At 42.7% G+C, this 20,781-nt stretch overlaps 1 protein-coding gene across 1 annotated transcript; it reads right to left on the minus strand.

The window, feature by feature from the left end:
• Positions 1–12,941: 12,941 nt before the first annotated feature.
• Positions 12,942–13,352, minus strand: LOC124965669 (60S ribosomal protein L34-like). The gene has a single exon (XM_047526769.1). It carries the CDS (start codon positions 13,331–13,333, stop codon positions 12,980–12,982), a length of 354 nt encoding a protein of 117 aa, XP_047382725.1. The 5' UTR covers positions 13,334–13,352; the 3' UTR covers positions 12,942–12,979.
• Between the last annotated feature and the right edge of the window lie 7,429 nt (positions 13,353–20,781).

Here is a 20,781-nt window from a genome sequence, read left to right on the forward strand (position 1 = left end):
CTAACGGGGTCTAGTGCTTCGCTGCCTCCGTCGACCTGGCGATGGGAGCCGCTGTGCAGTTTCGGTTCAGGTGACCACGCTTCTGTGCCCAGCGCTAGCGCAGCAGGGATTGCTTCATCAGAAGCTAGTCATGCAGAAGTAGGTCCAGCTCGGTGGCCTTCCTGTTCCTGAGAACTGGAAGGTACCGCTGGTTTGGAGCTTAGATGTAGGAGCCACTTCTTTACTCCACCCCTGCCCTCGCGAGGAGTCGGCAGACCTCGTGGAATGTAAATTGCCTTCCTTCGCTGGAAGGGGGAGGGGGGAGGGGCTCCCGGATGCGGAGCGTGGTGTAGTGCAGGAGGGGGAGGGAAGGGAGAGTTTGGCTTCAGAAAGGGTGGGGTCAAGGCATGATTGCATTTGAGGGATATTGCAAGAGTCTCAGCCTCTCCGCATAAACAGAACTGTCTTGCTAAAATATAGGAGTTAACACGTGAAGACGGATTTCACAAACTTATTTTTGCGATAGAGGGGATTGAACCTTGGGACGCTGTGGCATTGAGCCACATCCCCAGCCCTTTTATTTTGAGACAGAGTCTTGCTAAATTGCTGAGGCTGGCCTCCTGCTTCACACCTTCTGAATCGTTGGGATTATAGGCATGTGCCACCGCACCCAGCTAGCATTCATATTTTAAAAACAACCTCTTGTGTATGCTTGAAAAATTACGTGTGTGTCCACTCGGAATTAGTTATTCCTAAGTGGAAAAACCCTGCGTGCTGGCATTTGGGTTCTAGCCTTCCTCCTAATGACGGTGACCTCCCCCCTCCCTTGGGCAGGGACAGCAAAAATGGTGAGAATCTGGTCCTACTTCTCAACCCTTTGTCAGAGGGGACCAAGCATCACCCTAAAAACAGTGATGACCGGGAGCCAAGTCATGCAAAAAGCATTTTACTTTGGAATCTTGAGACTGGACTTTTAATACAAAGCCATTGGTGAGCTGTGTGAGATTAGCAATGAGTAACTATGAATCAGAGTTTCGCTGAAGTCAAGAAACCTTGACCGTCCTTGGGGGTCCTTTGTAGTTTGAGTCAGAAGATGAATTATGGCACAGGGGTCTGAATCCCTCCACACCCCAGTCCTATGAACCCCTGTTCCTGCCCTCAATTCAGACACTATAAGAAGGAAGAGTGCAAAAAGAAGCAGGGGAGTGGGATAGGAAAAGGGGCGGGGGGATCATTTTCTGGATTCTTCTCCCAACTTAAAGACACTTTCTTTCCCTTGCATGTGCTGGGCAAGTGCCCCACCACTGACCTACAGCCCCAGCCTAGAGACATTGATTCTGAATTGGGAGACTGGCTGGGAACTACTTGGACTTGGTATTTGAGAGTTTCTCCTGAGCCTGGTTCCCCTGGCAGTGGGCAGTGGTGACACTGTGAAAACTACTTATATGTGGCCGAAAATAGATGGGGGTCACCTGACAGGACACACCCTACTATGTAATCAGTTGAATATTTTCTAGTGATATGTCACAGTTAAAGAACAAAACCTTTGTCAATACAACTCAGGCACTAACTTTAGGTTCTCTTTTCAGTGAAGTTCTTTCATGGTCTTTCCCCAAATAGGCTGTTCTTCAAAATCCCAGAGAAAAAGGGAAGTGGACAATAACTATAGATCCAGATTTAGGATTCCTTTAATAACCAATTTGTTATTGGCATGCTGCAGTCCTCCCCAACCCATAGATAGGGTGCCTCCTCTGCTCTCGGTGACTGGAACCTACACAGTGCAAGGAACCTGGGCTTGGGATCGGATTGAGCAATGGAACAGAACAGACAGAACAGAAAAGCATACAATGTGCAAATAAGTCTCCTTGATAATTCTTGTGGCTTAGGAAGAAGCTTCTATTCATTTCATCATGCCCTCTCACTGTGATCTCAAAAAAAGTGTATGAGTTTTGCCCACTTCCAACTTCACCTCTTCACTCGGCTGTTTTCAAAACTACAAGCTTTGTGTTTTCACGATTGTCATTGCTTCTGCCTTTGGAATCAGACTGTCATGTTGCCACTTCCTGTCTGTGTAACTCTGGATAAACACTCGATCTCTGTCTTCTTTTAAATGTTAACCATATCTATTTCAAACTGTCAAGACTATCCAATGAGATGAGAATGTAGACCATTTCTGACTCGTGGTGTCCAGAAAATGTCAGTCAACTTTTCCTTGAAGATGGAGGGTTTGAGATTAGCTTTCTTATAGAGTTATGGAAGATCTTGCCCAGCAAAGACAATTAGGCTAAAATGAAACCCTTCAAAGGATTGTGATAGGGTGGTGGTGAAGCTGGAGGGCTTGAAGTGGCAGTTTTTCCCTTGATGAGAACATCTGCTTTTAATTTGTAAACTCTTAGTAATGCCAAACCATTTATTTTTATCCCAGTGTACTACATTTAAATGACCAAAGCCCCTTGCATGTATATGCACATAAAAATCCGGGTCTCGTTTTACATAATACCTCCTCAAGAAAAGGGGGAAAGGCTTTGTCTGGTTATTTTGGATTTGAGTAAGGCTAGATTTACATAGAACAGTTTTTCAGCGGGGACTCTCGAAGCCCCCTCACCCCCACCCCCACTATATAAGACTGAAAATTTGGAAGACAAGGGTCACATGCAAACTGCTTTTGTTTTTAACCTTGGGAGCCATAGTTATATTCACCCACAGGGGGTTGCCACTGCTTCTTTACATTTGTATTCATAAAAACAAAACTTCCACAAGATAAATGCTACTTACTGATCACCTTGATGGACCAGTTTCTTTAGAATCTTAATTTTATTGTCCTCAGAACACTGATGTTCAGAAGGTTTGGTTAGTTATCTTTCTCATTTAAAACTTTTTTTGGTACTGGAATTGAACTCATAGGCATTTTACCACTTAACTACCTCCTGGACCCTCTTTTGTTTTTAGTTGCTGGGGCTGACCTTGAACTTGTGATCCTCCTGCCTCAGCCTTCTAACTCTTGGGATTACAGGAAGGTGCCACTGCGCTGGCACAGTTCTCCTTTGAGGAAGGAGCCTCAGAGAATCTGCAATTTCCCCAAGTCAATTTGCAAATGAGCAGAACAAACAGAATTTGAACTTGGGCCTCTCTAGCCTCAAAATTGCATTCTCTACCTGTTACAAAACACCTGCCTCCCACCCGCTGTGCGGTTGGGAGAAAGATACCTATTCCAGAGCAAGGCTAGTTTGTTTTTCACCCAGCACTGCATTAAATGCAGCCAAGTTTTATATCCCTAGATTTCCTGAGGGTGGGAAGCTGATTATTAAGTTTAGCTGATACAAGAAAAAAGATTGATAAATGCAGCACTCATTCACATTCTTCCAGTCCAAGGTGACTTTCCAATCTCCAGGAATAAATGGGACCTAGAAGGGGTGCAGAGGTGTGCGCCTGTAATCAGAGTGACTTGGGAGACTGAGGCAGGAGGACTGCAAGTACAAGGTCAGCTTCAGCCATTTAGCAAGACCATGTCTCAAAACAAAGAATAGAAAGGGCTGGGAATGTAGCTCAGTGGTAGCGTACCCATGGGTTCAGTCCCTAGTACTGCTACATAAATAAACAAATAAATAAAATAAGGAGGACCTAGGTAAAACCTCCCACATTATTCCATTCTAAGAAGCCAGCGTGAGCAGCCAGGGAAGGTACTGCCTCTTCTCATTCTTGAGAGGGATTTGTGGTGGAGGAGGACAGAGTTAACTCTGAAAGATACACTGCCCACTGACTGGCTTTTATCAGCTAAAGCCCAAAAGAGCACCTACTGAGACAGACCTGTTAGAGCTATATGTCAGTGAAAAAGAAAGGGATTGAGGGGACCAGTCGGTCACAACAGTCATTTTGTGACCTTTATCACTGCCTCACCAGATCTGCCTGATTCTATGAAGTCCAGGCAGAAGTTAGGAAGGAAGAGAAAATTGTTGCCACTATTTTAAAAAGAAGAGAGAGAGAGAGAGAAAGGACATTTAAATCAACCAGTCCGAGTTGATGATTCATTATGTACAAGTGTTGAGGTGGGGCAGGATCGACAGGTGGTTGAATTATGAAATCCTCTGGTTTTACAAAGGTTACTTGTTAGTCAGGGATTCCCAGATGCTCCGTCTTCCAGACACATACCCATTTATCAGTTCAGCAGAAAACACCCAATTGGGCTGGGGGTGTAGCTCAGTGGTAGAGTGCCCCTGTGTTTAAGCCCCAGTGCCAAAAAACAAACAAACGAACAACAACAAGCTCCCACAAAAACCCCAAACAACAACAAAACAAAAAAAGACCCACTTCTGCTATCTGAAAAAAATGACATATGCCACACAAAATAGCAATGGCCACGGAAACAAGAGACTCCTTTTGAATGCTGTACTCGTGTCACATGAAAAAGAACAGATTTCTGAGAACTACCAAATCAAGACTAAAATGTTAGCTTTCTATCTGAAGTTATAAAAAGATGTAAGGAAGTCGGCTAATTCTTCACAGATGAGTCCTTAGCAGCTGTGGGACCGGTGACCTTTGTGGGACTTTGGAAAGTACCCAGCCAGGATGATGCATCTTTAAATTAACTTAAATGAGGAAGAGGGGCAGTTGAAGGCATGTGTGTATGCCACTGCAAACCATGCTGCTAGCATTGGATGGTAGATTAAGAAATGCGGGTATCTGTCTAGATACATACTCTGTTATCATTTTCCACCCAAATCCTCTTACGGTTACGTTGGAATTTTCTTGAAAAATATTCCAAGTGGGTCATAGATATAGGTCCTTGACTCCATGGCAGCATTTTATGGTTTCCTCTCTGAAGAATCTAGAAAGTTCTTTGGCCCTGGTTTCATGTGACTACCTTGTTTTAAAAATTGAAAGTCCCCTGTCCTGAACACACTCTCAGTTCCAGGCAAATCAGGGCCATTGGTCATTCTTGCTTGGTTGTAATGTGATTTCACATGTGTTTTTCAGCAGAGTTTATTCTGAGAACTTCCATCTAAATAAACTATACCCCACTTTTCTTTTTCCCCACTTTGGACTCATTGGTGAGAAGGGGATAACTTCTTGGCACTCTCTCTACCCCAAAGTTCACAGGGTCTGGCAGTTAGTGAGTTCCCAGTAAAAGGTTGCTGAAAAAACACTTGGGAAGTTTACAGAGTTTCTAAAAACCAAATGTTGTCATGGTTGTTCCTGGAGTCATTAAGTTCCTCCTGAGTGAGCCATGAAGAAAGCAGCCCTCTCACTGCATGGACTTGAGAGTGGAGTTGGGGAGACCTATGCGCACAGCCCGAGGAAACAGCGGTCAAGGGTCCAGACAGAAGGAGCAGTGACAAACCAAGAGGGTGTTCACAGGAACAAGGTCAGGGAGGGTCCTTTCTGTTTTATTTCAAAAATAAAGAAAGGTGTCGCTTTCTCTATCACCTAAGTTATTTCATGATCAAAATCACCAGTGACTTAGAAGTCTTGGCAGGAAAGTCTACCAAGTTATCACTGGTACTGTTTCTCAGCACTGGTTTTCTTGGTTGACTTCCTCAAACGTGCTGTATTTTTATCTCTTGCAACCTACTGTCCATCTCCATTTGTTCCCCATAGTGACTGCTTTCTTAAAGGTCACTGGTGGTCTCATTGCCACATCCCAAGCCCTTTATTTATTTTTTCTGTATTGCATCATGCTTACCCTCTAAGCATCACCGCTTTCTTCAAACTTATGTAATTAGCACATGACTCCATGGGCGCCAGTCCTCTTACTCTCCTTAGCGAGTTCCTTTTTTTTCCTCTTGTTCTTTAAATGTCAGTTCCACCAGGTTCTGCTTTCAACCATGCTATTCAAGAGAAATGATCTCACATCTCACATGTCCTGCCTCTTTAAGCAAATTGATTCCCATTTTGCATCTCCATCTGGCTTGTCTCCCTGCTAGATTTCTTCTATTTCTTTCTAGGATTTGTTTGGACTTTTCATCAGCTTTGGATTTCTTCTCTCTCTCTCTCTCTCTCTCTCTCTCTCTCTCTCTCTCTCTCTCATTCCCTCTCCTCTCTCTCTCTCTCTCATTCCCCTCTTCTCTCTCTCTCTCCCTCTCTCTCTCTCTCTCTCTCTCTCTCTCTCTCCCTCTCCCTCTCCCCTCTCCATCTCTCTCTCTCTCTCTCTCTGTCTCTCTCTCCCTCTCCTCTCTCTCTCTCTCTCTGTCTCTCTCTCCCTCTCCTCTCTCTCTCTCTCTCTGTCTCTCTCTCTCCCTCTCCATTTCTCTCTCTCTCTCTCTCTCTCTCTCTCTCTCTCTCCCTCTCTCTCTCTCTCTTTCTTTCCAGCCAAAATACTGTTACCCTTGAAGGCCTGTGTCAAAATCCATTTCCTCTGAGAAGTCTTTTTAGATTGCTCTGATCAGAAAGGACATTCTGTCTTTATAGTTCTATAGCACATGTTTATGATGATCCAACACTTAACCTGTTTTATGGCTGCCTCTCCAACTTGATTATAAGTTCCCATAGGCACAACATAGGTACAATTTATTGTTTTTACCCCCTGCTTCACATGGCAAAAGGCTTTCCTTCATTTATTCACTCATCCGTTCATTCATTCATCTGTAAAATAATTTTAACTATGTGCACAAAGAATTACTTGACATTACAGTTAAAAAGAGAATAATCAAGAAGAGATGCTGTATTTTCAATGTTCTCATGTCTGGTGGTATTACCCACACAAAAACAGATAATTACAACAAACTGTTTAAGTGCAGTGTTTAGAGGCAAACACAAAGCATGTTGGGAGCCGTGAAGAGGGTCACTGTGTGTGTGTGTGTGTGTGTGTGTGTGTGTGTGTGTGTAGGCATTGAAATCTTCATGACATAGATGCTGCTTGAGATGACTGATTAGTTCTATGTTACCATAACAAGTTTCTCCTAAATTTAATAGCTTACAACCACATGCATTGATTATCCATAGTTTCTGCAAATCAGGATTCCAGTCATGGATTACCTGGATCTTCTGCTTCAGAGTCTTTCACAAGGCTGCAATCAAGGTGTTGGCTGGGTAGTGTTTTATCTGGAAGGTTCTGATGGAGAAGGATCTGTAACCCAAGCTTTCTGTGGTTGTCAGAAAGACTCTGTTCTTGTAATCATTGGCCTGAAGGCCTCAGTTCCTAAGTGGTGGTTGGATAGAGTCCACCCTCAATTTATTGCCACACAAGCCTCCTCAGCTTGCTTCATAAAACAAGCATTCAAGAAAGACAGAAAAAGAAAGGAGAAAGAGAGAGAGAGAGAGAGGAGAGAGAAACAAGACAGAAGTCAGTCTTTTATGACCTGATCATTCAAGTGCTGCCATCTGATCACTTTCACTGTATTCTATTTGGTAGAAACAAGTTACTAGGCCCGATTCATGCTCAAAGATGTGAATTCTAGGAACTGAGAATTATGGGGATCCATTTTTGAAAGATTTCCACCACCTTGATGAATCTTAAGGAATGAGAAGTTTAATTAGTCCATTCCTCTCAGCAACCAGTGTGAGCAAATGCACCAGAGGAGAGTACACTTGTGAGATGTTTTGGTGCTGCTGGGCCTTCAGGTTTCAGGCAGGACAGGTGTGAGTGGAGGCTGGCAAGATGAGCAGGGCATGGCTTGTCGTGTTGACTTGGTCTTGTAGGATTGTTGCGCTACTGTAAGTCAAGAGTAACTGGAAAGTTGGCATTTTAGATGTCTCACTCTAGTGCCTATGGAGGATGGATTTGAGGGGACTGAGTATAAAATCTGGAAAGCCAAAGAGATTCTTGGTTTTGTTTTTGCAGTGCCGGGGATCAAACCCAGAGCCTCTCACATGCTCGGCAAACGCTCCACCACTGAGCTACAACACCAGTCCTCCAAAGAGATTCTTTGTAGAAAGATGATGGTATCCGTGTCGGCAGTTGTTGGTGAGGGTGGATTTAAGATACAAAGGAGGTAAAGTTGGTTGACTTTTATTTACTATGTCTGTGAACTCTCGGGGAGAAACACCTGGGCGATAACGTTATAACTCTGAGGCTCAGGACTTAGCACACAACTTGGGACTCATGAACATCAGTGGAAATTACAGCTAGCAGATTTGGTTGGAGAATGAGATGAAAAATGAATCCAGGGAACACAAAGATTTGTGGTTTGTGTAGAGAAAGAAAGACTGTAAAAGAAAATAAGAAAACAATCACAAATGTTCCAGAGAATATTCTGCGTCTCTCCAGTCAAAGGAGGAAAGGTCAACAGGTTGAGATGCAGCACAGAGATCCATCAGGATGAGGGAGGGGACCGGTACAAGTTCATTGGATTAGACAAAGGAGAATGAAGGGAAGGGAGGGGGATGGGAATAGGAAAGACAGTGGAATGAATCAGACATAACTTTCGTATCCTTATATATGAATACACAACCAAGGTAACTCTGCATCATACACAGTCGCAATAATGGGATCCTAATTGGAGCAAGTTATACTTATTCTATGTATGTATAATATGTCAAAATATGCTCTACTGTCATGTATATCTAGAAAGAATGAATTAAAAAATTAAGAAAGAATAAAACTAGCAAATGATTAATAAAAAGGTAAACACAGTACCATGTGAACATCCAAAACAACTAAGTAGATTTTTTTTTTTTTTTTGGGTGCTGGGGATCGAACCCAGGGCCTGTGCTTGCAAGGCAAGCACTCTACCGAGTGAGCTATCTCCCCAGCCCCCATGTGAACATCCATACAGTCATTGATTCACTCAGGCTTTCATTGAGAGGTTCCATCATGCCAGGCCCTGAGGCAGGTGCTGAGATAGGTAGTCACAATGAACAGGACAGATGTTTTGCCCAGCCCTGCCGGAGTCACAAGGCAGCTGGGGAGATGCTTGTAGAGAGTTACAGGTGCCAAAGGTGCTGAGAGTGAAAGTGGGCAGGGAACAAAATACCCAAGTAGAATCTTCCTGGAAAGTGGGGTTGGAGACGACTTAGTGACACCATCAAGGAAATCTCTCCACCAAGCTTGCAGACTTCCTCTGTGGCTCCTGCATCCCGGCATCGTGTGTAGATCTGCGGAACCATCGGGAAGTTTCCGAAGGCAGCCACACAAAGTACTGTAAACTAGGTAGCTTAAAACAGCAGGAGGGCTGGGGTTGGGGCTCAGTGGTAGAGCACTTGACTAGCATGCGTGAGGCACTGGGTTCGATTCTTAGCACCACATATAAATAAAATAAAGGTCCATCAACAACTAAAAAAATATTTAAAACAAACAAAAAAATCCCAGGAGTTTCTTCTCTCGTGGTTCTGGAGATGAGAGTCTGAAATCCAGGCATCGGCAGGGCCAGGTTCCCTCCGCCACCTCACCCCTCCAGCTCCAGCTGGCAGTGCTTGGCATTCCTTGGCATTACTTCAGTCTCTGCTTCTGTTGTCACTGGGCCATCTCTCCTTCATGTGGTCATGTCCTTTTCTTATAAGGACATCACTCATTTAATTAGGACCCATTCTAATGAGCCCATGTTAACTGGATTATTCCTACACCCTACGTTCAATTAAGGCCGAAGTCTCAAGTATTGGCAGTTAGGGCTTCAGTATGTATATTTTGGGGGATACAATTCAACCCATAATAGGAGTACTTTGGGATAATTAGTAGACTTCACTAAGGACAGTTTCAGTAGTATTTTATGTAATTTGAGATCTGCTCAATAAATGCATTTGATAAGATACACAGTAATAACTACCTTTCTCCTTACTTGTGTTCTGAGAAAATAACTACCTTTCTCCTGACTTGTGTTCCACTCAGAGAGGAGAAAGAACACTGGCCTGTTGTACATACTTATTTTTTGTTAGCTGCCGATCCTTATTAATTAGCTGCTCCCAGCCTCACTCAGGATTTACCTGAAGAAAAGACTGTGAGACAGGGGAGTTAGGCCGTCAGCGTCTGCCCCGAAATTGCTTATAAAAAGGTTTTTTTTTGTTGTTTTTAATTTACTTTTTTCTTCAGAAGGGTTTTGTGTTGTCAAGGGACTATGTAACTCAGTAATAATTAAGAGCCACTGGACTGGATTACCTACCTATAGTTGCACATTAGAATCACCTCAGAGATTCTTATTCAGTTGGTCTGACCTGGGCCCTGGGCATCAGCATTATTTTTATTTGTTCTAATTGGTTATGCATGACAGTAGAATGCATTTTGACACATTGTACACAAATGGAGCATAGCTTCTCATTCCTCTGCCTGCCCGTGGTGCCTAGCCACACCAGTAGTGTAATCACACATGTATACAGGGTAATACGTCCGTCTCATTCTACCATCCTTCCCATCCCCACCGTCCCAACCCTCCCTCCATTCCCCTCTGCACAACCCAAATTTCCTTCCTTCTTCCCTAGCCCCTCCTACCCTATGGATCAGCATCCACTTACCAGAGAAAACATTCAGCCTTTGGTTATTGGGATTGCCTTATTTCACTTAGCATGATACTCTTTAGTTCCATCCATTTACCTGCAAATGAGCATCAGTATTTTTTTTAAGCTCTCCAGAAGATCACAGGGCAGCTGGCTAGGAACCCCAGCAAGCACTGGGGTTCAGCTTCTGATGGATGCCCTCTGTCCTTTAAATAAACAATGTGGCGTTTCCATGAACGCCATCCTCAGGGCCTCAGGGAGGGCTGTCAGACCCATGCTACTATGATTGAAGACACTCCCAGCTGACATTTGGAGGCACTCCCTTAGGCTTCTGGTGGGCCTTCATGTGCACTGGGGTAGGTGACTTGCTCCTGAGGTGTCTCTTTCCCACTTCCTAGACCACTGTGCATTCAGGAAGAATTGTCTGGACAGAGGGCCAAGATGGGGAGGTAAAGTGAGCCTCCCAGGTGGACTTGGGATGCCAAGGGGAAAGCAGATACCAATTAAGAGGTGCTAAGGATGGGGCCCTCTAATGTGAACCCAAAGAGTGTGCCAGTCCTTGAGAATGGGCATATTGCCCTCGCAGCGTGACTCAGGTTTATTTTCAGGAAGTGTTTGGTCTTTTTTTTTTTTTTATGACCAGTGAAGAGGATCGAGGGACCGTGTAAATTAGTAGGACTGAAAATTGTTTTCGTTTCTTTTGTCAGATATGGGGCCAGCACTAATCGTTTAGCTGACTTCCATAAAGGTAGCCTAGTGACTCACACAGGACCTCTGCTTCTCTCTGCAGACTGATGCATAAGCCAGGTGCCTCTCTGGCACCAATACACAAGCCCAGGCTGGGAGGGACCAGACGAGAGGGTCCTGCCACAGCTGATTGCCCAGATGCCCAGAAACACACATGGCCTCCCACTTGCCGTTCATCTCTCTACAGACAGGAAAGCTGGATGTGGGTGTGCTGTGGGTTTGGTCAGGGACATGGCCCCGTGGGACTTAAAATTGCTCTGCCAGCAGCTGGGATGACTCAACTGCGTTCCTCAGCCAACTTTGCAGGCCTGGCAGGGTGGGGTCCAATGTGGTTGAGCAGAAGAGACTTCCTCAGGGCTTCTATTTTAAGCCACAGGGTCTTCTAACCGGTTTGGTAGGAAATAAAGTGCTGGGAGATTAAACAGTTTCTGGGTTCTCGTTTTAATAATAATTTACACTTTCTGATGATTTGATGTGGGCCAGCTCCTGGACCAAGTGCTTTGTAAACATGATTTCAGTCCATCCTTCCAACAACTGTGAGGGCTAAGGATGATTATCCCATTTCTTTGTTTCTTTTCTTTTTTCACCTTCCCTTTCTTCCTCTTCCCTTTTTAACAAGGTAGAAAATTGAAGGTTGGGAGGCTTGGAAGCTGCTCAAAGGCAGAGGTAGGGACAGAGCTCAGATTGGTCTGGTTCTAAAGCCTGTGTCCTCGAGCTTCACCCTACAGTTGCCGGTGGGGACTTCATTCAGCCAGCATTTGTTGAGGGTCCACCATATGCCAGGTACTTTGCTGGGCATGGTGGAGAAAACAATGCCGAAACACATGGCTCATGTTATCCTGGGGCCAAAGCCTCTAGAGTTACTTGGATAAATTGGAAAATGTTCACGTTAGTCTCAGTTCTCTCCCTCCCCGGTGCTGGAGTCGTGGCTGGTTTATGTAGTCTGGGAAAGCTTTTTTTTTTTTTTCCCAGCTATAAAGTGGAGATAACAAGACTGTTGTGAATCCAGACAAGAGAAAGGATAGGGACGGGGTGTTGAAGAGAGGCAGGTGCTGCTAAAGCAAAACCTCATTTTGTCTTTCTGAATTTTAGCAGAATGAGTTCTGAAGCAATGTAGGCCAGGACACCTCTTTTTCTAGACCGCTCGCATCTTGTCACTCCATCAGCAAATCCTGGCAACTTGACCTTCCAAGTGTGGGTGGAATATGACTGACCCTTCTCTGTTGTGTTCGTTCAGAGACCTCAGCGTCCCTCGCCTCCTACCTGCCTCCCGCTCTGCCCTGACTTCAGGCTTGGCAAACGCCCACACATCAGAGGAACCTTCTTTAAGTCCTAAAGAAATTGCATCCCTTTTCATCACTCACTGAACCCCAGCCCTGCTTTATTCTAACTCACCACTTGACACATAGGTTTGTCAATAGCCTGGTCCGCTCTCTAAAATGTGGGTCCCGGAGGCCAGGACCTTGGCGCTTCCATGAACTGCTGTATTCCAAGGATCCAGAACCTGGCAGATGACAGGTGCTGTCCCACTCTTGATTTCCTGCAGTTCCTTCTCAACCCAGTCTGCCCTTCTAAAATTAAAATGTTTGATATGAAAACATTCAAAATACAGACAACAGTGGAGGAAAAAAGGAGAAATCAACTATAATGGCAGTCACAGCAAAAAAAAAAAATCACTGTTAACACACTTAAAAATATTCTGATCTATTAATATAATTTTTTTTTGGTTTTCTCAGGTATTTTTATTTTATTTTATTTTTTTAAACTGTGAACAAATGGGATACATGTTGTTTCTCTGTTTATACATGGAGTAAAGGCATGCCATTTGTGTAATCATAAATTTTTTTTTTTTAGCCTTTTGACTTTTTATTATTCAAAGAAGCTTCATTTTTTATTTGGCTTTCTGACTCTGTGCTTGTGCCTTCAACACTTTCACAACGATTTTCTGTTCCTCAATAAGGAAAGCACGCTTGATCCTGTCACGGACACGTTTAGCACACATGGAACCACCATAGGCCCTGCTGACATGTTTTTTTGTTTTAGACAATCTCATAAGGACTTTGGGTCTCACAGCACGAACCCCTCGAAGTCTGCCTGGGCACACACCACATGCAGATTTTGGTGCTTTCCCAACCTTCTTTGTATAAAGGTACACGATCCTATTACCAGGGCTTCGAGATGGCCTAGTTTTGTTAGAGGCTGTATTGTAGGAAAGCCTACGACGGTATGTCAAACGCTGGACCATTCTGAGTGCCTCTAGACACCGTCCCCCGAAGAGCTGTAATCATACATTTACATAGGGTAATGTTGTTTGATTCATTCTGTTATTTTTTCCCTTCCTCCCACTCCTCCCACCCCTCTTTTCCCTCTATAGAGTTCTTCCTTCCTCCATTCTTCCACCCTCCTTAACCCTAACCCTAACCCTAACCCTGACCCTAACACTAACCCCTCCTACCCCCCATTATATATCATCATCTGCTTATCAGCGAGATCATTTGTCCTTTGGTTTTTTGAGATTGGCTTATCTCACTTAGCATGATATTCTCCAATTTCATCCATTTGCCTGCAAATGCCATAATTTTATTATTCTTTATGGCTGAGTAATATTTCATTGTATATATATATCACAGTTTCTTAATCCATTCATCAATTGAAGGGCATCTAGGTTGGTTCCACAATCTGGCTATTGTGAACTGAGCAGCTATGAACATTGATGTGGCTGTATCTCTGTAGTATGCTGATTTTAAGTCCTTTGGATATAGGCCAAGGAGTGGGATAGCTGGGTCAAATGGTGGTTACATTCCAAGTTTTCTAAGGAGTCTCCACACTGCTTTCCAGAGTGGCTGCACTAATTTGCAGCCCCACCAGCAATGTATGAGTGTACCTTTTTCCCCACATCCTCACCAACACCTATTGTTGCTTGTGTTCTTGATAATCACCATTCTAATTGGGGTGAGATGGAATCTTAGGGTAGTTTTGATTTGCATTTCTCTTATTACTAGAGATGTTGAACATTTTTTCATATGTCTGTTGATTGCTTGTAGATCATCTTCTGTGAAGTGTCTGTTCATTTCCTTAGCCCATTTGTCGACTGGATTATTTGTATTCTTGGTGTAGAGTTTTTTGAGTTCTTTATATATTCTGGAAATTAGTGCTCTATCTGAAGTATGATTGGCAAAGATTTTCTCCCACTCTGTAGGCTCTCTCTTCACATTACTGATAGTTTCCTTTGCTGAGAGAATATTAATATAATTTTGAGAGAATTTTAATTACATAAATTAACCAACTCTCATTTCATCAAATATGTTTTGAATTTTGACATTTCTCTTAAAACATTTGAACCCTGGCGTGACCCTAATTGGGGTCTATCCTTATCATCATGAAGGTGTTTAGTATTATCAGCCAACCCTTGGCCAGATATTTTGGGAATGTTAGCTCTAGAGGAAGCCCATCATACACTGCGGACTTCTCACTATGTGTATGAAGCTGGATAACACATCACAAGTTACACATACTCATTAATAAGACCCTTATCTAGCCCTTGCCACAAGCTGTCCATCCAGTTCCCTGACTCGGTTAGAGCCTTGCACTGCATAATGCAGTCATTCCCACCATTGTGCTGATTCAGCAGGGCTGTTGTGCAGAAGTCATGGTCCTGGTAATGGGAAAGGAAGATGGGTCAGCTCATGGTTGGTAGGTAACTTTTCTCATAAAGCCAAGAAGGCAATATTTTAAAGTGGAGAAAGTCTTAGACTCAGAAACAGGAGAACCAGGTTCTTGTCCAAGTGTTGCAATTAACTTACTGTTAAGCTTTGGATAAGAGTCTCCCAAAGGTCTCCAGGGTGGTGGTGTTGGGAGATGTTGTGGACTTTCAAGAGGTGGGGCCTAGTTGGCGATCCTTAGGTTATTGGGGGATACTCTCGAAGGGAATTGTAGTACCCAGTCTCTTGATCTCTGTTTGCTTCCTGATGTGAGAAGTTGTGCTGACACTCGTTCCCCATCATTGTCTTCTTGTACCCTCACCAGAGGCCCAAAGCCATGAGGCCACCCATGGACTTGGACTTCAATCTCCACAACCATGAGCTAAATGAACTTTTTTCTTTTCATGAGATAAATTGCCTCAGGTATTTTGTTGTAGTAATACAAAGCTGACTAATACACTTTCTGAGAGACCTTAGAAAGTTACTCAACCTCCAGACACCAATTTCTACATATAGAAAATGTCAGGGTGGTTGTGGGGTATAACTCCTTGACTCCCATTAATAATTTACATCTTCACTAATTTTCTTATGATTTGCCACTGGTTCTATAAATTGAATGCAGGAAAAAACTAAACTGAACCTTCTGCCTATTGACCAACTCAATCAACCCACCCACAAAACCCTTGTTTCAGCAACATTTCCTGTTCCCTGCTCATATTCCCTGGTATTCCGGCAGTGAAAAATTGCTCTAGGTACTGCTTTGTTTGCTCATGTTAATCTCTGACTAGTTCTGAACTCAAGGATGATTATCTGGTCTTTTACTGAGGTTCCCTGAAGTTTCCATTTATGTGTGTGTGTGTGTGTGTGTGTGTGTGTGTGTGTGTGTGCGTGGTGTGTGCTGGGGATTGAACTCAGGGCCTCATGCATATTACTCTACCCACTGAGCTACTTTCCAAACGCTGAGAAGGGTTAAAATCTTGAGAATTTGATCCAGCCTACATAATACTTCATACGAGGGTCAACTATTATAGATACTTGGTAACTTCCTGATGTGTCCAATACAAAATGTTTCAAATGATGACAGCCTTTTAGAATATTTTGTTCTTGACGCTTGATCAGTGACTGACAGTTGTATGTCATCTTTTCAATGCTTTAAATATATCACGAGGTCACTGGGGGGTAACTCAGTGGTAGAGTGCATGCTTAGCATGCATGAGGTCATCTCCAGCACCAAAACAGAACCAAACCAGAACTACAAGGCTGACTTTTCTTTAGTTCAACCTTCTATGATAGAGGGAAATGAAGCACCCTGGACTGGGTAATATTTAATTCTATGTCAAATGTATTATTTTTAAACCTTGCTCTACTTTACCTTATAACCTAAACAGCAGAACTCTCCTCCACAGCTTTAGCTCTGACCTGAACGCCCCAGATGACATATGCCTTTGGAATGCCACCAAACATGACCATGCTTTGTTTGTAAGAGGACACCAGTGCCTGCCTGGTAACCATAAGCTTTGTTTGTGTCTGAGGGGAGTTTCATTTGACCTGATAGCAGGCAACCTCTCTATCCAGTGCAGTGTGTCCACATCATCCCATCTGATTCTCTGCCAAGGATTCCCACAGGAGGACAGATTGCCTTTGGCTGGAAATGTTTCTTAGATAACATGCAGGATTTTGATTGTTTTCTCCTTCAACCAAACATAAACCAGGATGGCATTTTTTCCAGCTCTTTTTTTTGATAGTGTGGCAGAAAGATGCTCTGATAGATTAACTGAGTTTTTGGTGTACGTGATATCATGCAGTCCCTGTTACTGCATGAACCTCCTGCTGTTGGGCAGATAGAGACCAAGCTCTATTGCCTCCAGGGAGAATTGTCACAGTAGAATCAGAGAAACAGGAATCAAAACTTTTGACTTTTAGTTTCAAAAGTCAACAGTCAGATACAAGATGTAAAAGATTTGAAAGAGCAGGTGATCAAGCAGACTCAGTTTTCCCACCACTGAAGGTTAGATAATGTCAAGACCCAAGAGACTTGGAAAGTGGGGAGTTGGGTGACTCTGGTGTCAAGTGGACCAGGTGGTCTGTTGGAACCAGCACTGTTAGTCCTACAGACCAGGAAGCTGTGTGGGAGCCTTCGTGGGCCTTCTGGACCTCAGGCTCTGATCAGCTCTCCCGGGGAGGCTGTCGTGAGCAGCACTTGCTGGAAGCCCACGTCTTCACTCAGCGTCTTCTCGCTGCTCCTGGGAGATGCCCTTTGAGCAAGCTAGCCTGCACCATCAGGCACCTTTGGTACCGTTCTAGTTCTTTTTCTTCCTCCCTTAGCATCCTAATTTAATAAACAGAAGACTATTGGGTGCTGCAGGCCTCTTTTCTACTAGCTACACAGAGACAGACCCAGGAGGGATCACAGAGCTCTGAGTATGGGGCACGATCAATTTACCAAACAGCTACAAATGAACTTCATCGGAAGTGTTAATTCTGTAATCCTTTCAGGCACACAGAAGAACCAGAACTATTTATTCCTCTTAAAGCTTAATTCAAATTATTCATACCACGTAGCATTAATTAAGGTGACAATTCATTACAGAACTTAACATGCACGGTTAATTTCACCAAATCGATCAGACTCTAGAATCATTTATCTCTATCTGTACTCTCTTCTTATCACCTGAAGCTACTATTTTAAATCTGATTAATTACATGAATGGAGTAGGGAACAATTTTCTTTCACTTGACTTGTTCAGCGTAGACTAACTTCTAGAAACCATCTCAAAACCTAAGGGACTTCATAAAATTAGAAGTCCAATACTGAGGTTCCCAGTGAGAGGCTTTTTGCCCTTCTCTCTCCCCAGGGAAGATTTGGGACCCACAGTCCTTTCACCCTGTGGTTCCACCATATCTTGGTGTCAAGGTCACTGTCGGCATTTAATTTTGTCTTCCCTAAATTCGTACGCTGAAGCCTAACCTGCAGTACGTCAGAACGTGACTTTGGAAAACAGTTCCTTTAAAGATATGGTTAAGATAAAATGAGGCTTTAGTCTAGCCCTAACCCAATCTTTCTGGTGTCCTCATAAGAAGAGGAAATTTGAACATACAAAGAGACACCCGGGATGTGGGCACACCAAGAAAAGACCATGCAAGGACATAGAGAGAAGGCAGCCCCATCAGCCAGGGAGGGAGGCCTCAGGAGAAACCAACCTGCTGACATCTTGATCTGAGCTTCTCACCTCCAGAACTCTGAGAAAAGAGAGTTCTATCATTTACCCCACGCAGTGTATGGCGTTTTGCTGTGGCAGCCATAGCAATACAGTCATCTCCGTACCTTGTTATGCAAACAACAGTTGAGGGGACAGGGAATTCCATCTGGGAGCCCTTATAGGCCATTTCCATAGTGTATGTCTCCTTTCCTAATATGTCAGCTGACCCAGAATCTAGTCTGATACAAGTGGTAACAGTTTCATAAGGATCCAGTTATAATTATTTTTATGTTATTTGTGTATATTTCTACTACTCTGATACAGATGATGCATATCACAGCAAACCCAAAAGCAAACCCCAAGCAAAAACAAAAAAACCCATAAAAACCCCCAAACCAAAACAAAACAAATAAAAACCATACTCTGGCACATCAAAAGTTTAGTAGACAAGTTAAACACCCCTTTTTCCTGATATTAGGAGTACTAGATTAGAGAGTCTGGAAGGGGGAAACAATCCTTTTACTTTATTTCAGGTAACTGTCCCATGTGGCTTGACGTTTGTGCAGTACTTTTATATATATTAATATTATATATATGCATATAAATTATATATGTATAATTTCATATTTGCATTTGTAATTAAACAATTATTAATATAATTATTTTCATAGAAATAAAGGATGCACTTTATAAATTATTTTCTTTTGTAATAATAATAATAACAATGATTATTAATATTATTATTTAGTACAGAGCATTGAACTGAGAGATACTTTATCAGTGAGCTACATTCTCAATCCTTTTAGTTTTTGAGACTGGCCTCAAACTTGGGATAATAGACATGGACCACTGTGCCTGGTTCTTTCTTGTTATTAAAGTACATAAAAAAAAATCTGTTTTTTAGGAGAGACTTAGGTTGTTTTGATATTTTTTTGTTGTTGTTGTTTACCATTTAAATTTAGCATTATACGTACTGACTCTTTTAATTTCAAACCTTTCTCTTTTTTCTTGTGCTGAACGTCTTAATTCTTTTTTTTTTATTGTAAACAAATGGGATACATGTTGTTTCTCTGTTTGTACATGGCGTAAAGGCATACCATTTGTGTAATCATAAATTTACTTAGGGTAATGTTGTTTGATTCATTCTGTTATTTTTCCCCTTCCCTCCCACCCCTCCCACCCCTCTTTTCCCTCTATACAGTCCTTCCTTCCTCCATTCTTGCCCCCCTCCCTAACCCTAACTCTAACCCTAACACTAATCCCTCCCACCCCCCATTATGTGTCATCATCCACTTATTAGCGATATCATTCGTCCTTTGGTTTTTTGAGATTGGTTTATCTCACTTAGCATGATATTCCCCAATTTCATCCATTTGCCTGCAAATGCCATAATTTTATCATTCTTTATGGCTGAGTAATGTTCCATTGTATATATATATATACACCACAGTTTCTTAATCCATTCATCAATTGAAGGACATCTAGGTTGGTTCCACAATCTGGCTATGGTGAATTGAGCAGCTATGAACATTGATGTGGCTGTATCTCTGTAGTATGCTGATTTTAAGTCCTTTGGGTATAGGTCAAGGAGTGGGATAGCTGGGTCAAATGGTGGTTACATTCCAAGTTTTCTAAGGAGTCTCCACACTGCTTTCCAGAGTGGCTGCACTAATTTGCAACCCCACCAGCAACGTATGAGTGTACCTTTCTCCCCACATCCTTGCCAACACCTGTTGTTGCTTGTGTTCTTGATAATCGCCATTCTAATTGGGGTGAGATGGAATTTTAGGGTGGTTTTGATTTGCATTTCTCTTATTACTAGAGATGTTGAACATTTTTTCATATGTCTGTTGATTGCTTGTAGATCTTCTTCTGTGAAGTGTCTATTTATTTCCTTAGCCCATTTGTCGATTGGATTATTTGTATTCTTGGTGTAGAGTTTTTTGAGTTCTTTATAGATTCTGGAGATTAGTGCTCTATCTGAAGTATGATTGGCAAAGATTTTCTCCCACTCTGTAGGCTCTTTCTTCACATTGCTGATAGTTTCCTTTGCTGAGAGAAAGCTTTTTAGTTTGAATCTATCCCAGTTATTGATTCTTGTTTTTATTTCTTGTGCTATGGGAGTTCTGTTGAGGAAGTCTGATCCTAAGCCGACATGTTGAAGTTCTGGACCTACTTTTTCTTCTAGAAGTTGCAAGGTCTCTGGTCTGATTCCGAGGTCCTTAATCCATTTTGAGTTTAGTTTCGTGCATGGTGAGAGATATGGGTTTAGTTTCATTCTGTTGCATATGGATTTCCAATTCTCCCAGCACCATTTGTTGAAGAGGCTATCTTTTCTCCATTGCATATTTTTGGCCCCTTTGTCTAGTATGAGAAAATTGTATTTATTTGAGTTTGTGTCCATGTCCTCTATTCTGTACCATTGATCCACCTTTCTATTTTGGTACCTAAAAATAGCCAACTGTACTTCTTCAACCTAATTACATTTTTCTTATAATTTTTCAAAATTCATGTTTTACTCTATGTATGTATGTGTATGCATTTCCTTCATTCTTTTTTCTTGCAAAGGAGGGCAACAGTAAAGGCGATTGGAAATGAGTAGTTGATTAAAAGCCTTTTTCATATTTTTGTGTTTCTATTTGGGGCCTGCCGTATTTTTTGGAGAACGAGGTCTGAATGAACCATGATTTCCATTGATGATTGCTCTCACTGAGTCCCGTTCAGAAATATACAACCTGGGAAACAAAGTTGTGTAGCAGTTAAGGACCAAACCTCATAGCCAGGCATGCAAC

The sequence above is a fragment of the Sciurus carolinensis genome, chromosome 15, assembly GCF_902686445.1.
Source record: "Sciurus carolinensis chromosome 15, mSciCar1.2, whole genome shotgun sequence".
NCBI lineage: Eukaryota > Metazoa > Chordata > Mammalia > Rodentia > Sciuridae > Sciurus > Sciurus carolinensis.

Coding starts and splice junctions, on each gene's coding strand:
- LOC124965669 (XM_047526769.1), bottom strand. CDS start 13,333: ATGGTCCAGCGTTTGACATACCGTCGTAGGCTTTCCTACAATACAGCC.